Genomic DNA, 20162 nt, shown 5'->3' on the forward strand with positions numbered 1-20162 from the left:
AGTCAGAAGTAAAGACAGCTCTGAAACTTTAATTCACTTCCCTTTTTTATGTGTATGTAATAAAGAAATTAAGTCAATACCTTTTTTTTTTTATTTTATCAATTTGCATTTTTCTTTTTTTGCTTACATCGATATTCATATATATTAACAAAGTCATCCTCGGGGCAGCAGAAAAGGTTGGGAAATATCAAATATGAGGGAAACCAATAGAAAGATGGTGACTTCTTCGCTTAACAGCATGGAGTGAATCAATGTAAAAACTGGGACTAGATTTGCCAGCTCCTCCCCTTGTGCTCACAGCTCACTACTCTTCAACTGCATTCGAAGGCTGTGCGCTTTGAATTGCTGTCAAGTGCTTCACCGTGCATATTTTAGTTTCCTGCCTCTTGTACCAGTCCCCACTTTCTGACCTTGTAAAAGATCAGATAGCTTCCTGATAGCTAACTGTTTTTGCAGAGCAGGTGCGTAACAGTTTTCCAAAGTGAAGTGCTGTAAGACCTTAAGTAGGATTTCAGCGGTTACAAAAATGATTACTTTTTCTGTAATCTGTCACACCAACAACTGTTTTTAATCCTCAATAGTTAGCAATCGATCTTAAGAAAAATATGGAAACCTATGAAAGCCTGACGATGTCAAAACCCTTTAAATTCATTGACATGTTCTGTGCATATAAAAATATAGGAACGTACACCACGTGATATTATTTTTATATACGTAAGACTAATACGTGGAGTACAGATAAGATGGACTGATTAGTGAACACCAGTCACCCACCTCACTGCAGTTACTTAAAGCGCTTAAGGTTTCAAAGCAGGTGAAATTTTCTGAGTAGGCCTTTTAAGAATATTCCTCGCTGGCCTAATTCTGTTCCCATTCAAGCCATTGGGAGTTCAGTGGTCACAAACACTGATCAATAGGCTATTTCTGAAAAACATCCCTGTGCCTTTACAAACTTGCTTTTTCTCTCATTTTTAATTCCTCCATCACCAACGCTGATTTTAAACAGTTAACACAGACGAGGTCCCAGACAGCATTCCTCATTCTGTTAATTGAGCCACTGCAGAATCCATCTCAAGAAATTATACAAGATACGGGAATTCAATCAATACTGACATGTAAAGCAACGATGATGAAACAGAACCGATCTATTTTCATCTTCATAACCGGATCAGTGCGTGAGCCCAGGCAACTAGCAAAAATCACCAAGTGGCCGCTAAAACAGCCAAAATTACACTAACAAATATAGGTTACCTGATCACTCGAAACCAGGATCCTAGTCTCATTTTATCTGACCTTCCAGTTACAATAATATGACATGGGTGAATTTTCAACCGCAGCAGCCGAAGCATTTGACCATTCATTTTCAACCACTCGTCCAGCTCCTACTTGCCCTGTAAACGATGACTGTTCAAACATGATGACTTTGTGGTATTTTGCTTCTCTAAAATATGAAATATGCAAGCAGAAGTTGCTCAAGAAATTTCGATCAAACCAAAACCCACTGTAACACAATGCTACCCTTGTCTGAGACGGCTTCGGCCATTCGGAGAGTTTTCCAATCAAATTAAATATTTTTAGCAAACACGCGGTGGTTGCAGGCAGTGTTTACTGTGTTTACAAATGAAATTCCTACGGAACAAAATTGGTCAGAGTTCATTAAGTAATCTCCAAAAAGTACTTACTGCAGGTTGTGATTCGGGCTGTTTGTTGGACCTGTAAACATAAAACAAATAAGCGTTGTTGACAGGTCTGACTCAAGGACGGCAGCATAAAAAAAAAAAGCCAAGAGCGACCGGAGGCAAACGGTGTCTCTTTAAGGAAGGGTTGCCTCAAGATGCAAACAAAAGCCTCTGGCTTCCTGCACATAATTACATATTGCTATTTTTGAAGCCACAAATAAAAATCACATGCATCTTCTGTCCTTTCAGTCAGCAATTTGAATGGACTTAATTTTTGTCAGAAAACGTCTCCTGCTATAAAAAATAGGCTTTTAAAAAGACAGTGTGTTATCCTGACAACATGCTGTCTCAACACATCGCTCACCTCGCACCAAGCCCTATTAAATCCACCTGAGCTTTACTATCAGAGTTTATGATATGGCAAGGGCATGCCCTTAGCCTTTGTCGTAACAGGAACCAGATACGGTGCCTCGCATTTAATGAATCACCACAAACTAAACTGGGGAGTTGACTAGTATTAATCATAAAATTAAAAGGAGTTTTTGGAAAGCGTTTCTCGCTTGTTTTCCCCACCACTTCAGAAACACTTACAAACCAAACGAACAAAAGCCTGGCTCCCGGCCTGAATGCCCGAGCCTCCAAAACGCGGTATCGGTACTTCTTGAACGGTGCGGTGCATCTTCAGCTATCGAATGGCAGAATAGGAAGGCAGGCTTCCCCCGGCAGCACGGACGTCCAAGGTTTCACGGGGACGCCACCCAGAAAACTGCTCCCCGTTCGCCTCCTGTTCAGTTTTTTCCAGGCCGAGGTCAGCAGCAGAATGAAAACCCCCAGCAATGAAACGTTACCTTGGTGTATTTTGTGCTGGCACTTCTTCATAATTTTTTTCTGAGCTATGTATTTACAGACCATTCCATCTGTATTTACTTTCTTTTATTACCAGTAAATGGGTATCGAGTTCAACCGAGAAGCCGCGTGCTGGGGGAGAGGCCCCTGGCAGTGGCTTTATTCCCTTCCTTTCACGCTGAGAATTTTTTTTTTTTTCCAAAAAACGCCAAATTCATTTCTCATTGTGCCCTTGTGAAAGCTAACACCCAGTCTATAAAGCAATCGGAGTAATTATAAAAGCCATGAACTCACCGAGCCTTACAAACAGGACCCCTGTTGCCGTTATGGTCTTCATCCCGTTGGAAGCCACACACTGATAGTACCCCGTGTCGGTGGTGTCGAGATCCTGGATTCGCAAACGCGAACCGTAATCTGTTTTTCTTATGATGATCCGTCTCGGCTCCTGAACCAGCGGGGCATCGTTTTTCAGCCATCTGACGTTTGGAAGGGGATTTCCTGCTACCTTGCAATGGAGGATTGCTGTTTGCCCCTGGACCACGGTGATGTTGTTTACCGGCTCCAAAAAGGTCAGGAAGTAACCTGAAAGGGTAAAAGGTCAGAAAAGATTAAACTTCAGCTGGGCTGTGATAAGGCACTGCCCAAAGGCACATTTTTATGAGCGGATCTTGGTTTCGGAAACCCTTTGAGTTTTCTTTCAAACATACACTGCGAAGAAATACAATTTGTTCTCCTAGCTCTAGAATAGCATCGCACTCCAATTTGTCTTTCATGATTGACATCAGGCTTACCTGCAGTCAGGTACGTACACACATCATGCAGTATAATAATATAAAGTATGAATTAATACCTTTACAATTCTACCTGCCTTCACGGGCACCTGTTCCTGAGTAACAGTGACTTCTTCCAGCCAGTTTGTAAGTATTTTGGGAAACAGTTTATGCCATCATAGAAAAACTCACTCTTGTTCTGTACAAAGAGTAATCCTAGTTGCAAGTAGAGTAGGATATCATTACAATTTTACCACTTAATCTTCCTGCACAGGCACGTGCTTGTCCTACAAATTACAAAAATTGCAAAAGGTGCTTTTAAATACTATTGATTTGCCTTGCCAGATATTCATCTGATGAGAGAACCTTAAAATGACCCTGATTTGGACAGGTTTGTCCTGCAAGTCAATTTTAAAGTTCATATACAAATTGACAGAAAGGATGTCTTAATTGCATAAGTAACTTGGGATACAGATGGTACTTTCAATCAATTATAGCCTGCCATATTTTACAGCAAGTGCCAAGACAATGCTAAATTGGACAAAGAAAGGACTGTATGGATATTGAGTAATCAGGTTTCACGGGTTTTAGTTTTACACATGGGAGCCAAAAGCTACTAATTTGTGAGCTGTAGAAAGCTAAAGGCTTGTCAAAAAACATGCATGCTGTATTGGTGATCTCAAGTGGTTAAAAAGGAATTATAAATGGAAGAACACCGTCAAAAACTCAGCAAGCAAAATTTTTTTTATCAGTTGCTGTTTTAAAATTTAATTTGGTGTTAGAAGCCTTGCAACTGACTCTCATCCAACGTCAAAAGCTTGAAAACATACAGTCCTATTGAAATAATAACGAGATAGTCAAAACAATTAAGAATAGCATCCAGCTGTCATGCTCATAGGTTTGCTTGGATGAATGTACACTAACTAGGCACAGAGCGTTAAGCATAGTTTACATTACTCTGCATTTTTATGTCAGCTGGATCCAAAAATGCAAAACGCTACCAAAACATTACAAGTGGTAAGGCTTTGATGCACGCCCACACGTGCCACTTCCCATCAGGTAGACTATTTGGCAGTTGTTTAACTAGGAAACAGCATTTTATTATGCTAGAGTCCAGCACCAGAAATGTAATGGTCAACTTTCTCAGTCTAATTGCTGAAATACTTGGAGAAAATTGATGCTCGGCTTTGATCTGTGCTTGACCTGACCATGAACATCAATTCCTCTGTAACGGCTAGGTACAGCACGGCAGAGCAAGTAGTAGAAGAAACATGAGAATACAGTGAACTGGGAAAATCCCATTTTGCTGGAAATTTGGGTCTTGCTGGGCACTACCCTGTTGTCTACAAGTGGCCTTTCAAAAGAAATCCTGCTTTGATGGACAACAGGGAAATATACTGCAGGCAAGGGTAAATTTAGTATGCACACAGAAAATGAAGTAAAAACAAAATACTTATAAAATAGCCATATGACATTGCAAATTTACAGGGAGAATATTTTGTTGTCCTCTTTTCTCATAAAAGAAATTAGTTTGCATGTAACTTCACCTCAGTTTTCCCTGCTGTTATCCTACACATCTTTAGTGGAATTTAAAACCTTTTGACAGAACACAAAAGACATTTATTTGTCAGAGACCTTCAACTCCGGGTAAAAGAAAAAAACGGAGAAAGAGTACCCCAATGTCTTCTGAAATGACATGCTTAGTTGTTGTGGTTTACAGTCACCTTTTACAGCCGCAGAATTAGAATTGGTAAGATGACATTCTTGTAGGTAACACAAAATCAGCAAATTACCTTGTTGTTACATGGAACAGAAATAATTTACTAAAGCTTATTTATTTAAGCTAATAATTTACATACATCAGCATTTCTATTAGAAAGCATGACCTGTCCTACCGCAAAGTGGAAAAGGAATTTCCTTAACTATTTCACCCATAACTCGTTATTTAAGGAAAAAAAAAAAAGAAAGAAAGAAACGCCCACTTTTTCATGATCTGTAGTTTATTCCCAAATGGCGCAGTCGAGGCATGGAGTAGGGCCAGGAAGAGAAGAGGAAGATAGCTGAAAATAGCTATTAAATTTACTTATCAGGACCAAGTAATGTCATTAATTCAAGATCAAACCCCATGTTAAGCCTCGGTGTTATTCCAATTAAACTAGAGTTACTGCAGGAAGTAATTTGGTCCACAGCTTTGAAGCAAACCAAAATATTTCAGATGAATTCATGAATCAGATCCTGTTAATAACTAGAATGAAACTCTTATCGCAGAAAGCAATGCCAAAGGTTTATGGCCAAATTCAGACCCAGTGTGATTAGATGCACTTCCCTTGGAGTCAGTGTAACTGAATCCATTTCCTGCAGGTCAGAATTTGGCTTCGGTTCATTACTTCTCCTGCCAATTTTTACAGGCATTTTCTGCAGTGTTTTAAATTACCCTGTTATTACAAATTGAGTAATAAATATTGCAACCCGCTGAACTTTGAAGCACTGGTGTTTTCTTCAAAGCTGGGCAGAGAAGTTCAGAAACGTTAGCGCGACGCGCTACCTATCCTCCGCCTGGGTCAATACCCCCAAGTGCCCCGGCTTTATTTGGGACTTTCATTTCCTCTTGGAGAAATGATACCCAAGTCTGGTGTTTATGTACTTACTAAATCTGAAGCAACTGCAGGACAGAGCGGCCAGCTATTTGTTAAGCTGCCCTGTTATTTGGAGTCCACTTTAGATAACCCATAATTGCAAATCTTTCAAACAAAGTGGAAAATTTAACCGACTGTATTCTTAAGAATGTTTTCCTTACTTAATTTCTGTGGTGCTAATGAGCAGTTACTTTTTATGATGTATGGCACACCACAAACACTGTGCGGATTCCAGTTTGATGCAATGATTTGGGGTAAGAACAAACTGGTTCCTACCCTGAATTGGGCACCTCAAGAATACCCAACAACACGCAAAGCAAACTTCTGCAATGAATCTCTCTCTCTCTCTCTCTCAATAAACATCCATTTGGCCAGACACGGAGGAGAATGAAATATTAAAGCGCTAAAACTTGTTTGAGAGAGTCCTGCGTTTTGTACCAAACAACTGGATTTTTTTTTTAAAACTGGCACAGATTTATTAGTCTGCTTTAATACAGACTTAACTAGGAAGCACAGAATAAATACTCTCTTTAAAATGGTTTGGGCTCACTCTGTTCCAACAGTATTACTAAACTTGTAAATGTCATATTACAAACAATTATACTGCCTTTGGGATACGGATATTCAAATAGATTTGTTTTCAATCTGAGAGTATAACAGGCAGCAGTATTCTCTGTCACGCAATAATTATTGTTATAGACTACTTTCAAGAGTGGCCTTTGTTCCACGGCTCCCTGAAGTAAGGGCAAACGCTTCCGTTGCCTTCAGTGGTCTTTGGCTTGGTCATCTGTAGGCTTGAAGTATTTCAAAGGGAAAAGCCCTCTGATGGATGTTTCTGCATTTGCTGCGGGCAGAGATGCTCTAAATTAAATTTCTCTTCTGTTATGGTTTCCAACATAGTTTACAACCGATCCTAACAGTTTGTTTTGCTTGAACAGAGTAAAGACCGTTCTGTCAAGATGTTATGAAAAGATAATACAACTTAATCTATATATTATGTTATAGTATGACACCCTAATGTACCCTAGGAATAAAAGTAGTTGAAGGAAATAACTGACATTGACGTTGGCAAAACTCTTTCATACTTTGAAGTGCCTTTGTTAGCTTGCCAATCCTTCATGTTTTCAAATGGAATAAATTTGATATAAATATATCAAACAGAATCCCACAGCAAATTCAGATTAAGAGGAAAGGACCATTTTGTGTGTTTTGGCAAGAATATGAAAGTAAACTTCTCCCACACGCGATAAGAACGTCAAATTATTGTCATACGCTCAAGTACAGGTATTAGGCTAAAAATATGAAGGACGCAACTATCACTTTGTCCCCACACGCATATTATTTTTCTTAGTTTTATTTATATTATTCTGGCACTTAGAAGGCCAAGTTATAAGCTCAAACCGTCTGTGCTAAGCATAGCATAAACACAACACAAAATGATTGTTCTTGTTCCTGTTATTTTAAGATCTTAGCTGTGATTTACAAGTTGGATCTGTCCTCTAAAAAAAAAATTCTTTTTTAATCTCGTCAGCTACTTTGAATCAAATTAATTCTGGTTTATCTGATTTTGCTTTGAGTTTTGATTTCTAGTCTTCTTTTTGTTCCTTTTTGCCATTACTGATTTTAAAAATAAATATGTATTAGTGATTTTCAAAACAGCTTGAAGATAATCTCCTTGAATATGTTCATAGAATTTATTAAAAACTTGTAATTCTCTTTATCTGGGAACTTCTAAATCATTCATGACTATTAGCGTCTCATGAGGTGGGAAAATATCATCAACCTTATTTTCCAAAAGTGGAAATTAAAGCAAGAACTGCTTCTGTGACTTGCCAAATTTACACATAGACTAAGTGGTAAATTTGTAGGACACCGTTCCAAGTTACATGTCTTCCCACGTTCCTGCCCAGCTACAGGAATGAGACAATTGTGCCTTTTTGTGGAAGAGTTGATTCCCTTTTCTTCCTGCACCACATAAGGGAAACAAACATACGAAATGTCTAATTTTTGAGAAAGGGATGGAAAATTTGAGTCTAAAATTGCTGGATGCTTGAAAATACAATCTCTTCTGAGGAAGCAATAATAATAATTACACTTGTATTTTATCATCTTTTAAGAGCACATCTTTCTAGATAAGAAGTATATCTATTTAAATAATTTAATCCAAAAAAATCCATAAACCCCTCTGTTCAAGATTACAGAACATATCACAGCTTGCAACACTGTTAGCTTTAAATGTTAAAAATTTTAAACTCAGCTGCTTAAAAAGAAGGAAATACTTTTCGTCTGCATAACTGCATAAAATCCGGAGCATTTTTAGAATCATCTGTCAAAACTTTCCAAGTATTTTGATACAACGTTCAAAATCATTAAAAAACAAAAAACATACATTACCATTTGTTTAAAAAACAATGTGGTATTTTCATTTCCTCAGCCCCTTGCTTTTCCTTTCTTTTCTCCCTCCTTGTTCCTTTTCATTTTTTTACCTTCACATAACCCTTTCTTCACATTCTCAGATATCAATAAAAGAACATGAGATCTCTCACTCCAGTTTTCTCAAATGACAAAGTTCAGTAAGGGCATTTTTTTCAGGTTAATGAAATTTCATTTCCAATAAAAAAGATTTTTTTTTTTTGGAAACCATTTTAAGTAGCTCAAGTAATGATATTTCCATCAGGAAACAATTCAATCATTTCCTATAAGAAGACTTTTTTTTTTTTTTGCTAATAAGTACAAAAAATCCTACACACAGAGAGAAAATACCTTAGCCTATGGAATGGCAGAATATTAACATATTTAATATTAATCTTACCAGGGCAAGGAATGGCTTCTTACAAATACAGTAACAACTATAAAATATTCACACAACTGACTGGTAGAATATAAAGAATATCAAAGCATGCCACAGTGTTCTGGGTTTACAGAAGAATCAAATGCAATCGTAAGAGGAAACAAAGGTAAAAGCTGTTAAAATTCAAAGCATTCTTTCTAGAGCAATACTGCTTTAAGTACAAGAGTTTAGGAGGCATGGGTCAAACCATCACGTCTTAGCTCCTGCCTGGAGTGCAGTAAAGTGACTCTTTCCACAAATAAACCGTTTCTGGCAAAACATTGAGAGACGCCATCCTAATAAGGAGGGGAGAAAGATATCAAAGGCTCCTGATTTCTTGCATAGCCCCTCTTCCTAAACACTACTTATTCCCAAGTCTTCACCCTTCTCCCTCTGTATTGAACCACCACATGAAGATGAGCAATCTGCAGCCACACGTTGGAGCCAGGCTGGCAGATGGAAGGGAAGCTGGCAGCCCTCCCAAAGTACATGGGAGCAGTTAAGGAAACTGCACTGAACTACATATCGCCACATGGTGTTTCCAGATGAAGCGATACCTTTATAGCGTAATTTAATCACCTTATTTGCACCCGGTCTTCCATACTATATGTGATCTCAATGTATAAAAATGCAGCCACAAGCATGTAAAATAAAGTGATTTGGGTCACATGCACTTAAAACAAGCAGCTGGACACTTCAGATGTACTTTGGAACAAATTACAGCCAATTGAGGTATGAAGCAGAATTACTATTGAAACATTGTCACAATCTGAGCATGGTCTGCCATAATCTCCAAAACTAGTGTAGGCAGTGGCATTAGCTCTCTCTTACTTGCAGAAAGAAATTTATTTTTGAGCAATATTTTCCTGTATTTAAAGGACTGAGCATCTTTCCTAGGCCAGGCTTCTAACCCTACTGGGTAGTATGGTCTTGCTGTCTGAGCTCACAGTGGAGATTGTGAACACAGAGTTACTCTCTGTCCTAGGCTGCTGCCCATTTAGGGACAGATCTTGGGGGGGCACGACTGCGCGGTTGGGGCGTGCACTGTCCTTAGAGTCACCAGGTGTGCAGATGAAACCTATGGAATGTATACAAATGACTCCTGACATGTAACCTCATTTCAAATCAAAGTAACAAAGATAGTCCAGTCATAAGTGGGTTTTATCTTAAGTGCTTTTCTTGACCAGGAAAAGAACCCTGTAACTAGAAAAACGTAGTATGTTGAGCAAGAGCTCAACATCTTGATTTAGTCAAAACCAGAAGAGAGAGAGAGAGAGAGAGAGAGAGAGAGAGAGGGGGGGAGGGAGGGAGAGAGAGAGAGAGAGATGAAAAGACAGAGCCTTTCCAAGGGAGCTAGAGTTCCTGGACAGACTAGTGGAGAAGCCACACACTGAAGGTCAGAGGCTTGAAGCATCTTGTCTCCCAGAGCATCTCACCTCATCTGAACATCTCAGCTGCTGCAAGTTGCCCTTAGTCACGCATTTCTGTAACCATTAAAGTGTATTGCTCCAACACATCTGCCACCAGACATCATTGCTGATGCAAGATTTTACTGGCAGCTCATCCATGCATGAAGAGTCAGTATTCTACCCTTTAATACCTTCCTTGGGCATGTTTTAAGAGTATGAAATTGTGAGCGGTGAATTCCTCTGCAATGTTCTATGTAACACTGTGCACACCAGCAGTACTCATTACCAAAAAAACCAGCTGGCTTCCAGTTGTGACACAGCTGACATCTCTTTAGCTTGTGATGTCTCCAGAGAGGAGCAGGGAGCTGACACGGTCCCATCTCAGAGCAGGTAGGAAGAGACTTTTTAGGAACCAGGGAGAGTTTGTTGCAACACAGAAAGCCACTAACAGTCACTGCATTGAGATCAAGATTTGAGGAAAGGACCACCTTTGCAAGGATTCACTCGTCTGGGAGGAGATTTGTTTTCAAATCTCTTTATTTTTATTCCAGCATATCCGGTACACCTGAGTTCTTCTACAACAAAAGTTCATTGCTTTGTGTTGGTTCCTAGCGAGCAGGAGGAAGGAAAGAAGCATGACGTAAGAAGCTGTAGGACTCTGTAAGGGTCTCATGGTATGCACAAAGTCTGAAATAGAACTATGTAATGATTCTTACAACAAAACCTTCATGCAAAAGTGGTATGATATAGAAACTCACAGGTTAAGATTCAAACCAAAGAAATAACAAATATGAACCAAAGGATTTTTGCTTACTTGCAGAATTTTGTAGCCCCAAAAGCCAGAGTGGAGCAAAATGAGACCATTTCTAGACCATGCATGCTGGAAACGAGCAAGTGATTCTATAGCAATGAGTCATATAAGAACAAGGGTCTCTTTTTTTTTCTGAAGGAAATACAAAATCCTTATGATGTAGAAATGTTCGAGATGTGATTAATCACTTCCTCAGACAGGTATTGCCTGTGGCTCCACATAAAAAAAGGAAATAACTGTAACTCCTTTCTGGGCAAGAATTTTACCAAGCAGTGTCACACAAAAAATCATTTTCTTTCATGTCTGCAGTCTTAAAAGTCCAGACATAACAAAAGAGCAAAATGGGATTAACTTGCCAAGTAAACAAGCCTGTTGGACACAGTTACAGATTAAACGTGGACCCTTTTCCATCAGAAGTAGTGGGTACTTGAGTGCAGAGTGGATAAAACAGCTATAGTATGCAATGCTGCTGACAGAAACGACTGTGTTATTTAAATTTATTCCCATAACAGAGGACAACAGTTTAAAACAATCTGTGAGCTTCACGAACGGGGAGAGGGTTGGGAAGAGGAGTGCAATGAGTCTTCTTCCCACATGGCAGGGACCCAGCATCCCACAGCAACAACCACTAGGAACCAAGTTCGAGATATGCAAAAGTAAACATGCCATTTTTTTTAATCCATGCTATTTTTTCTCTCTAATTAAGGATAGAAAGTAATGGAAAATTAATGTAAGGTTCTGAACACTCTTCTAATAGGCATAGCTGAGGTAGCAGTCCAACCAGCTTTAAGGTGAAGTACAATAAAATGGATTACATTATATGGGATACTACGAGAGCAGCAACTGTATTCCAAAATCTTCTCAAAATTTTACGTTCTTCTGAAAGAGAAACTCCAAGAGAAAAGTCTGGCCAGCATCGCAGAGCTTTTTAGGCCTCAACATATTCTCATCTTGCTGAGACAGCTAATGATAAGGCAGAAAGCAGGTCAAGTTCTTCATGCTAACGAAACTATCTGTCATTTTTGCTAAGTATAAGGGGTGACTTTCCTATGACAGTACATCCATACTAAAAAAAATCTGTATTACAATTAAGAAAACTAAAAACTAATTTTGGATTTCTTCTGTCTCACATATGTTTCTCAGGTAAAACACTGAAATTCTTCTACTTTAGGAAGTTGCACCATTTAACTGGAATCACAGTTTGCAGTGAAGATGCACATTCGCTAATGAGAAAACTTACAGAACCAAGAATAGAAATTGGACCTATGGTTCAAGTGTGACAAAGTATAACATAATTCATGCTAACCAACAACTTACTAGAAATTTTGGCATTACAGTGTGCTTTTAAAAAATCGCTGACACTCAGAGCGACTTAAAAAGTAAGCATTCTTGTGTTGTCATGGGTTAGATTTAATTATCTAAAACAAAGATAGATATACCGATTCTTTACATTTATACACAGATACCAAATGTGGTACTGTAAAAAAATCAAATTCTTTTCACGGCAGCCACCGCAGAGACAGTATGGCAAGTAATAACAACAGCCCTCTCTATTGGGTCAATCATCTACTGCCTCTGCCTAAGCTTTAAGAACATGCTTAAAAATTAAGTTTTATAGACTCCTGAAACCTAGTTAATATCCCTGCTTAGAGTCAAGAGTATGAAGTCACGTGAGACTATCTTTCTTGCAGACACTTATTCACAGGTAAATCAAATAAATGTATAGTAATAGGATTTTGCTGGTGCTTTCCAAAGGATGTTTACACTTAAAAAAAAAAAAAAAAGAGTATGCGAACTCTTAATTTTATTATGCGAACTTAATTTTACCTTTGGGTGTTGGAACTGGTCTCTCAAGTCCATCCACTTGACCTAAGGGGTCATTTGAATCTGGAATTTCCATTTCACCTAGGAAGGAAAAAAACTGTTGAATTTAGGTGTTAGGTCTTTCTCCTCTTTAACAGAATTAAGATGGAGAGTTGTGCGACTCATTTGGTCCAAATCCTGGTCCCACCTACTAACAAGGAGATCAGGATTTATCCACTGCAGATTAGAAAACTTCTCAGTAATTTAGTTCTGTGGAACAACCTGTGCTTGGCGGACAGCATTATAAAATACATTCCAGTTCTCACCTAAATAAAATTCACAGTTTTACAAAGAATTCAAAAATTTCCTGAAGCAGCAGTGGCCCCGCAACCTAAGCAGCTCCAGAACCTTCCTGACAATCGCCAAGTACAAAAGGGCATAAATATACTATTGAACTTACATTACAGTAATTCAAATTCTTTTTTCACAGGTTAGACCCGTCATCTCTGCTGGTTTTCTTATCCTATGCTGAGCTACACTTCTAAACAACATATCCCACAAATGTAAGCTTAACAATCTAATATTTCTCCCTGATGATTTTACCACTTTTGCATAAACTGAACTATACTGAACTCATGACCATCATCCGAAGCATTCCTAACAGTGATGAAATAAATTTCTTTTTGCTTGTCCTGCTTAGTTGTATCTAAAATATCTCAGCACAAACTACAAACAGTGTTTGCTAGCTCGCAGTTCCTGCAGAGCCAGCAGAGAACACTTACAGGGTCCTCTGCTTTTGCAGGTCCTACAGAAACTGGACTAATTATAAACTCCGGGTTTGCCTGGCCCTTCTTCCTTTTAAAAATACCATTCTATGAGCAATAGAGCTCAATTTATAAATCAGATAAAGTTACAGGCTTGCTTTTACTGAAACAACTTCTCAAATGACATCGCCTGTATTTTTGTATCCTCAGTAATTTGTACTCGCTGTCCTGCAGCAGCAATTGCTTGTGGGTGCAGATAGCAAGATTTAGACATCCAAGTTCCTGCTTGCTTCAGCAAATCACTAAGACACAGCATGCAAATCTAAGGTCGGCAGGATTCCCGAAGTGACAAATCTGAAACTCATTTAGGCAGGTGTGTTCATGGCGATATTTTTGTGCAAACTGGAACTAAATAAAAGGTTCTCACTCTTCTTGTTGTGCCCGTTCCCCTTCCTTCGGAGTAAATAAACCCTTCGACGACGTTCTGACTCAAAGTCACAGCAGTGACACACAGGTAGCCCCATCTCTATCTTGCCCCCCAAAACGTTAAAGAAGAAAATAATTGAGACTGTCATTTTTCTTCCTGTTATACTTGTACCCATTATTTGAGAACAGAAGGCTTAGACAATTTGCCTTCAAGTTTACCAGGTGAAACACTGGAAGCAGAGACATCCTCTACTGTGCGGTGGGTCTGAAGTTATTCTGTGACATTACTGCCACCTTGTCATTACCCCATCTCTCCCTTCTTCTCCCAGTGTTTGAGGCTACCAGCCCCACACTATTGATGTCAAATGAAAGTGAGCTCGTTCCCAGCCGAGCTGGGAAGATGGGGCTCTACCCATGGTAAGACAAGCTCCTTTCAACTGGAACAGCTGAGCCACGGGCAGACATCATCTACCACTCCTGGTGTTGGGCTACAGAAGTCTGCAGCTGCAAAAAGGGAGGGGGAAATGGGAATGGGTGGCCAAAGGCAGTGGCACCTTCAACTGCTATTGCCAGTTCTGTCCCACTTGGTCTTTACCCCTGAGTGAAGTGCAGGGCATGGGGCAGGCTCAAAGTCTGAGTCTCTTCTATACAGGAGTTTTGCTGATGTGTTTGATTTGGGGTGAACTGATAAATGCATGATAGGGGTACCTCTGTCAAATTCCAGCAGAGAAAAATTACCTCTTGTTTTCACTGCGGGGCAGCACAGCAAGCTCACATCTATTCCCTTGCTTCTGCTTGACCTCCTCTAAGTCCCACAAGGAGTTTTGAATGGGATATCACCACTTACCAGACGCAGTGGAGAGAAAACCAAGATTTCAGATGAGACCTTGGAACAACCAGCAGAGCAGGACACGTGACTGTTCTTTCAGGCCACGTGCACCTGCGCTTGGGACGTTCAGGCGATCGGAATCCACCAGGATTTCCAGGATAATACATTATTTATAGAAACCCATTCTCAAGGACATCTGACTATCTTAGATTCGGTCCTTCTCCAGACTCCCAGCTGCCCACAGTCGGAGTGCCACTTTTGCTTTAATGCCACATGCTCAGCTTTATGGTGGTTCAGTCATTTAGTGGTATTCTTAACAGGAAAAGACATTCAAAATTCAGAGGAATGAACACAGAAAGTTCTTCCTCTCTTTTCCCTCCTTCTCAGGCCCATGTCTCTTGATTATGTAAAGCTTTTCAGTTAAAGATGGAAAGGGACAAAAGCAGTTGCTGATTTGAAAAAATGTTTTAATAGTTTTGTGTGATTCATTCTTGTGCTTTGCTATGTTTGTGTCTGGCAGGAACATTTATCTCCAGATGTGCTTTATCAGAAAGGATAATTGCAAACCACAGACAGCACCTACCAGCAAAGTCTTGACTAAGCAACATCAAAATTGAAAATCCTTTGTGCATTCTGTAAATTATAAATACAAAAAAGGTCTTTCGCCTAAAATGTTTTTTATGAAAGAAATGTTTATGTTTTCTACACTCTAAACTTTCCACTTAGACCACATTTATTCTGAACTCTCAGTCTTAACCCTGAAGTTTCTGAACTCCGGCTTAGGACACTACAAACTTATTATCAACATGAAAAATTACAAGTCTTTTACCCTATAAATGTTGCTCAGATCAGATCAGGTTACCAAAATGTCACTACAACCAAAGAAAGCTGCTTCCTCTTCAGTTAACCAGTATAAAGGAATCTTGCAGTCAAAGCACTGCTCAGAGGAAAAGTCCTGTCCGCTCCTGTTGAATAATTTTCTCTAGTCTTTCTGATTTTGAATTCCTAACTTAAGTGCAATTTTTCCTGCTACGAGTGAGACCATGGTGCTGTGCCCAGTAGATAATAATCCTTGCTGCCTCCTCTCCTTAATTCCCCTAACTGTAGCGCAGATATCACCCTGTTATCATGTGCCATCACCAACCCTTCGTTGACTTATACAAGTCTATACCCTCATACTTGTTTAAAGGACCCTACATCACTGTGCTCCTGCCTACATCTCTGATTCTTAACTTAAATCCTGTTTCCCTTTTTCCAAGTTTCCAGCTTGGGTATCCCATTTTGCTTTTCTTCCTCCTATTTTCATTTTTTTTCCTGGCATTTTTACATGCTCTCCTGCATCTTTTTCATATACATGACAACTACAGCATTGTCATACAATACTAAGGAAAAAAGGTAACTTGCAAGTGAGCAAACTGCAATAAGCACAAATTATCAGCAAGCTACAAACAGATATTATTAAACAGAAATGGTTAGAGGCTAGGAAAAATCTCAGAGGAAGTATTATATAAGCCTGCCCTGTTCTTAAACTTTCTTAAATTTTCTGGGCAATGAAGCAAGCTATTTGAATTCAAAGAAAAACTTAAATGACTAATTTTACTAAAAGAGAAAGCATATTTCAAGTCGTCATCCCATATTTTAATATTCTGTCTCTTTGGCTTACTACAGCAAACTGCAGCAAGAAAACAAGCAGTATAGCAAACTCTTCTCCAAATTTGAATATAAATAATTATCCCTTCTTTTGTCAATCCCCTTCTCTTAAAAAATAAAAAAAGACATTTTAAAGTTAGAATTTGAGGAAGGTTTCTTTCCGGAGAAGGAACCAAGGGGAGGCAGCCCCACTGCCGCATTTTGGGCGCTGAGAACCGGTGACGCACACAACCACACATCGTGTACTATGGAGACAGGCATGTCCTTTCACACACTCAAAAACTAAATTGCCCAAATGACCACAATGTCAACTCACAGGGCATACACCATTCACCATAAAATAATTCACTTTTTCCTTCTGAAATGGTTAGGAGTTCAGAGATCATCTGGTATTTGAGAGGTAATTGCAATGAACAAGACTTCCAAATGCTCATGGCTCTAAACAGCCATAAAAACAATGCATTAATCTTTACTAAAAAAGCCAGTCACAAGCGGGCTGTTACCATAATTGCTAGCAAGGACAAGACAAGGCCTCAGCCTCAAGCAGAAAGAGAATAAGCGAGTCAGGTATATTCAAGAAGAGAGCGCTTGATTAATTTAGAGCAGTTAAGAGCTGGCTGATGCAATGTCATGCAATGTTAATAGCTGTCTTTCAGGTCTTGCAGAGTGCAGATGAGATCCTGAAAGACTGGAAATTGCACAAATAGTTCCTATTATTTATTTAAAAGGGTAAAATGGAGTGCCAGACAATTATAGACCCATCAGCTTAACATCAATTCCTGGGAAAAACAATAGAAAAATAAGTTATTTACACTAAAACAAAGAGATGAGTAATAACCAACATAGAAGCCAACACTGAACTGGCTTACATGGATTAGAATTGAACACAAGTCAACAATCACAAGTTACTGTAAACAAGGCAAACTTCATACTGGGACATGCACCCAGTGGTCATCCTTCCCATCTACTCGGCATTAGTAAGGCCTGGAGCACTTTCTCCAGGTTTTGCGTACCACATTTTCAGATAGTATAAAAGAATATTGGATCAAACTGAAAGACTACAACTAGTGCCATGAGGATGGTCTAGAAAACGCGACCAACACACAGGGAAAAATGAATGATTTAGACCACTTAGCCAGAAGGAGAGAAAATTAAGTCCAGACTGAGAGCTGGCATTCTCCAATACATAGGTCCCCATGGAAGAAATTTTCCAGGGTGCATGATACCAGAAGTAATGCACTTAGACTGTAGCAAAGAAGATTTACTGCTAGACATCAGGAAAAAGCTTTCTAACGTTATGAATAGTGTAGCACTGGTGTAGATTGCACAAACAGGCAACAAAGTCAACACTACAGGTCTTCAAAGACGAGGTAGCCTTTAGGCAAGCTTCTATTGCATGGGATATTGCATAGACACCATCAATTCTTCTTTTTCCTAGGGTGAAACAGGACCCCTTAAGATCTTTTGCCGTCTTACAACTCTGTGAGAAAAAACAACTATTCCTCTGTCACTGCACGCTAACTGCCAAAGCTTAGGAATAAATCTTTCAACCCTAACAATTGCACTCAGCCACAGTTAGGGAAGTCACTGACTTGTCTTCCTTCCACTTACCAATAACGCTACGCCTGGAGCTGAAACTGTGCGCCGACTGAAACAGCAACGCGCAGCCTTTGCTTCTCGCTGCCGTAACCTTCGGCTCAGGTTCTAACTTTATTCCGATAATAAAAAAAAAAAAACCCACTCAACTCCCTGACTCTCTTCAGCTTAATACCTCCTAATACTCTGTTCTTTTCTTCATAAAACTGTGCTGACCTCCTGTCAATTAGGAACCTCTGGAGCGCCCAGACAAAGGGCTCACTGTACGCTTTGATTCGGCTGCCAATCTGATTACTTTGGCCGGGGGGGAGGCCGGTTACTTGGCTTGCTGAATCAGGGCCTTTCATTGCAGCTCCGCTCTTCCAACATCTGCAGCCCCCGGCAACCAGTTGCAGAGAGGGGGCTTGGCAAACCTGGAAGGGGGCGGCGGGTGAACAGTCCACAAAAGATGCAGTTAGGAGCACAAAATCAGTACGCGGCCCTTTCCCGGCGGTGGCAGCGTGGAAGCTCCATGGCCTGCGTCACTTGACTGTCGCAGTTTCACATGAAAATAGTTGAAGGTGAGGGGGAAAAATGAGCTGCGCTTTTTGTTGCAGTTGCTCCACTCAAGACGAGTGTGCAGTCTTAAAAATGGGCATGGCCTGGCTTGCTGGCAGGAGCAAAACGTGCTATTGGCAGGGTATATAGACATCGCTACCGCAGAGACACCTGAACTATTCTAATCTAATTTTTAGCCATCCAGAAACCACCCTCAAACGAGTGTCTGCTAAATTCATCACAGTAAAAAGCTTTGACTAGGAGGCAGTTAGACGCGGGGTCAGCTTTTGTACGTCTGCTGCGTTAAAACAACAAAAAACCCACCAAAATAACATTAAACAAACATGTTTAAAGTAAGACCAACACTAACATGCAAGTAACAGAGCCTTCTGAAAGCTGGCGGAAAACGCAAACAAGAAACCATTTTACAAGAGCCAAGGTTCAGTTACATAGAAAAAATTCCCACAATTTATAAGCATTCCTTATGAAAGCACATCTCTCGTTTCATTACTGTAAACTTTCCTCCCTTTAGATTTTGGTCTATTTTACCTACTAGCTGTATGGAAATGGTTTAATTTCAGTAAGTATCAGGAAAAATGCACTATGGCAAAACATATGAACTACGTAAGGGGACAAGGGTGGAGATCTGAGGTTTAGGAGCTGTGGCAACGAAAAGGGCTTTATTATTTGTTTTGGATAGAAAAGTTTGCATTAAATTAAAATGAAATTCCAAACACACAAAATCATCTTCATTGTGAACAGTGAGAGCTCATTTGTCAAACACACCTTAACAGGGCTTCAAAACCCTGCAACTTGATAACGCTGTGTCACTTAAATTCATAAAGAGGGAATCTGCATATTGCATTAATCTATATCGGTGTGAATGTCTGTTCCCAGACTGATGCGAGATACAGTGGTTTGCCTGTGTCGCAAAACCTGTAGTCAAGTGCATGATGAAATAGCTGCTTTATGGACTTCACAAAGCTCCTGCAGGAACTTCTTCCTTTAATAAAACAATCCCTGTGAGCCTGGCATCATACCACTTAAAAACGCAGCAAAAGAAATGAGCTGGCCATCGGACAAAACTGCAGAGAAGGGACGGCTCTTGAGTTCCCCACAGAGCCGCAGTGAACCTCCAAAACCAAAAAAAAAAGGATACTGAAGATGTACAGTTTATCCTCTGACTCATCAGCCAGGCGCCTCCCCAAGTACTACAAAGTCAGCGTTAAAAGAACCAAATCAGATAAGTCATTAAAAAAGTCAAATTACCAGGGATTCATACAGAGAGTTCAGCAAATACTTTGATTTATTTGTATGCCTCATACTGTTAATGCATATTTTGCATTAACCACACAGCTGCATTTTCATTTTCTCTAATTTTTGAGCTAAGTCGTTACATACTTTAGATTCTTTCTCCTTGAAATCATATTTGTTACTTAACAATGGGAATGCAGACACATCAGTGAGACAAAACTAAAGATAAAAATTTGTTCAGAGATCACTCATTCCGTTCACGGAGGACCCCCCACATTAACAGCTATTTACATTACAGAAAAACAAGCAGCTTCTGCGGATG

At 39.6% G+C, this 20162-nt stretch overlaps 1 protein-coding gene across 9 annotated transcripts in view; it reads right to left on the reverse strand.

Moving 5' to 3' along the window:
• LOC138060850 (tyrosine-protein kinase transmembrane receptor ROR2) overlaps positions 1–20162 on the reverse strand; it is a 149624-nt gene that overhangs the window by 32462 nt on the left and 97000 nt on the right. For all 9 annotated transcript variants that reach the window (XM_068925435.1, XM_068925438.1, XM_068925436.1 and 6 more), the window contains 3 exons: positions 12809–12886; positions 2820–3107; positions 1683–1713 (listed from right to left, as the gene is read on the reverse strand). In XM_068925435.1, the coding sequence (XP_068781536.1) occupies positions 1683–1713; positions 2820–3107; positions 12809–12881 (392 nt within the window). In that variant the 5' untranslated portion in view covers positions 12882–12886. The remainder of the gene's footprint in view (positions 1–1682; positions 1714–2819; positions 3108–12808; positions 12887–20162) is intronic.

Source organism: Struthio camelus, chromosome W (assembly GCF_040807025.1).
Source record: "Struthio camelus isolate bStrCam1 chromosome W, bStrCam1.hap1, whole genome shotgun sequence".
Classification (NCBI taxonomy): Eukaryota; Metazoa; Chordata; class Aves; order Struthioniformes; family Struthionidae; genus Struthio; species Struthio camelus.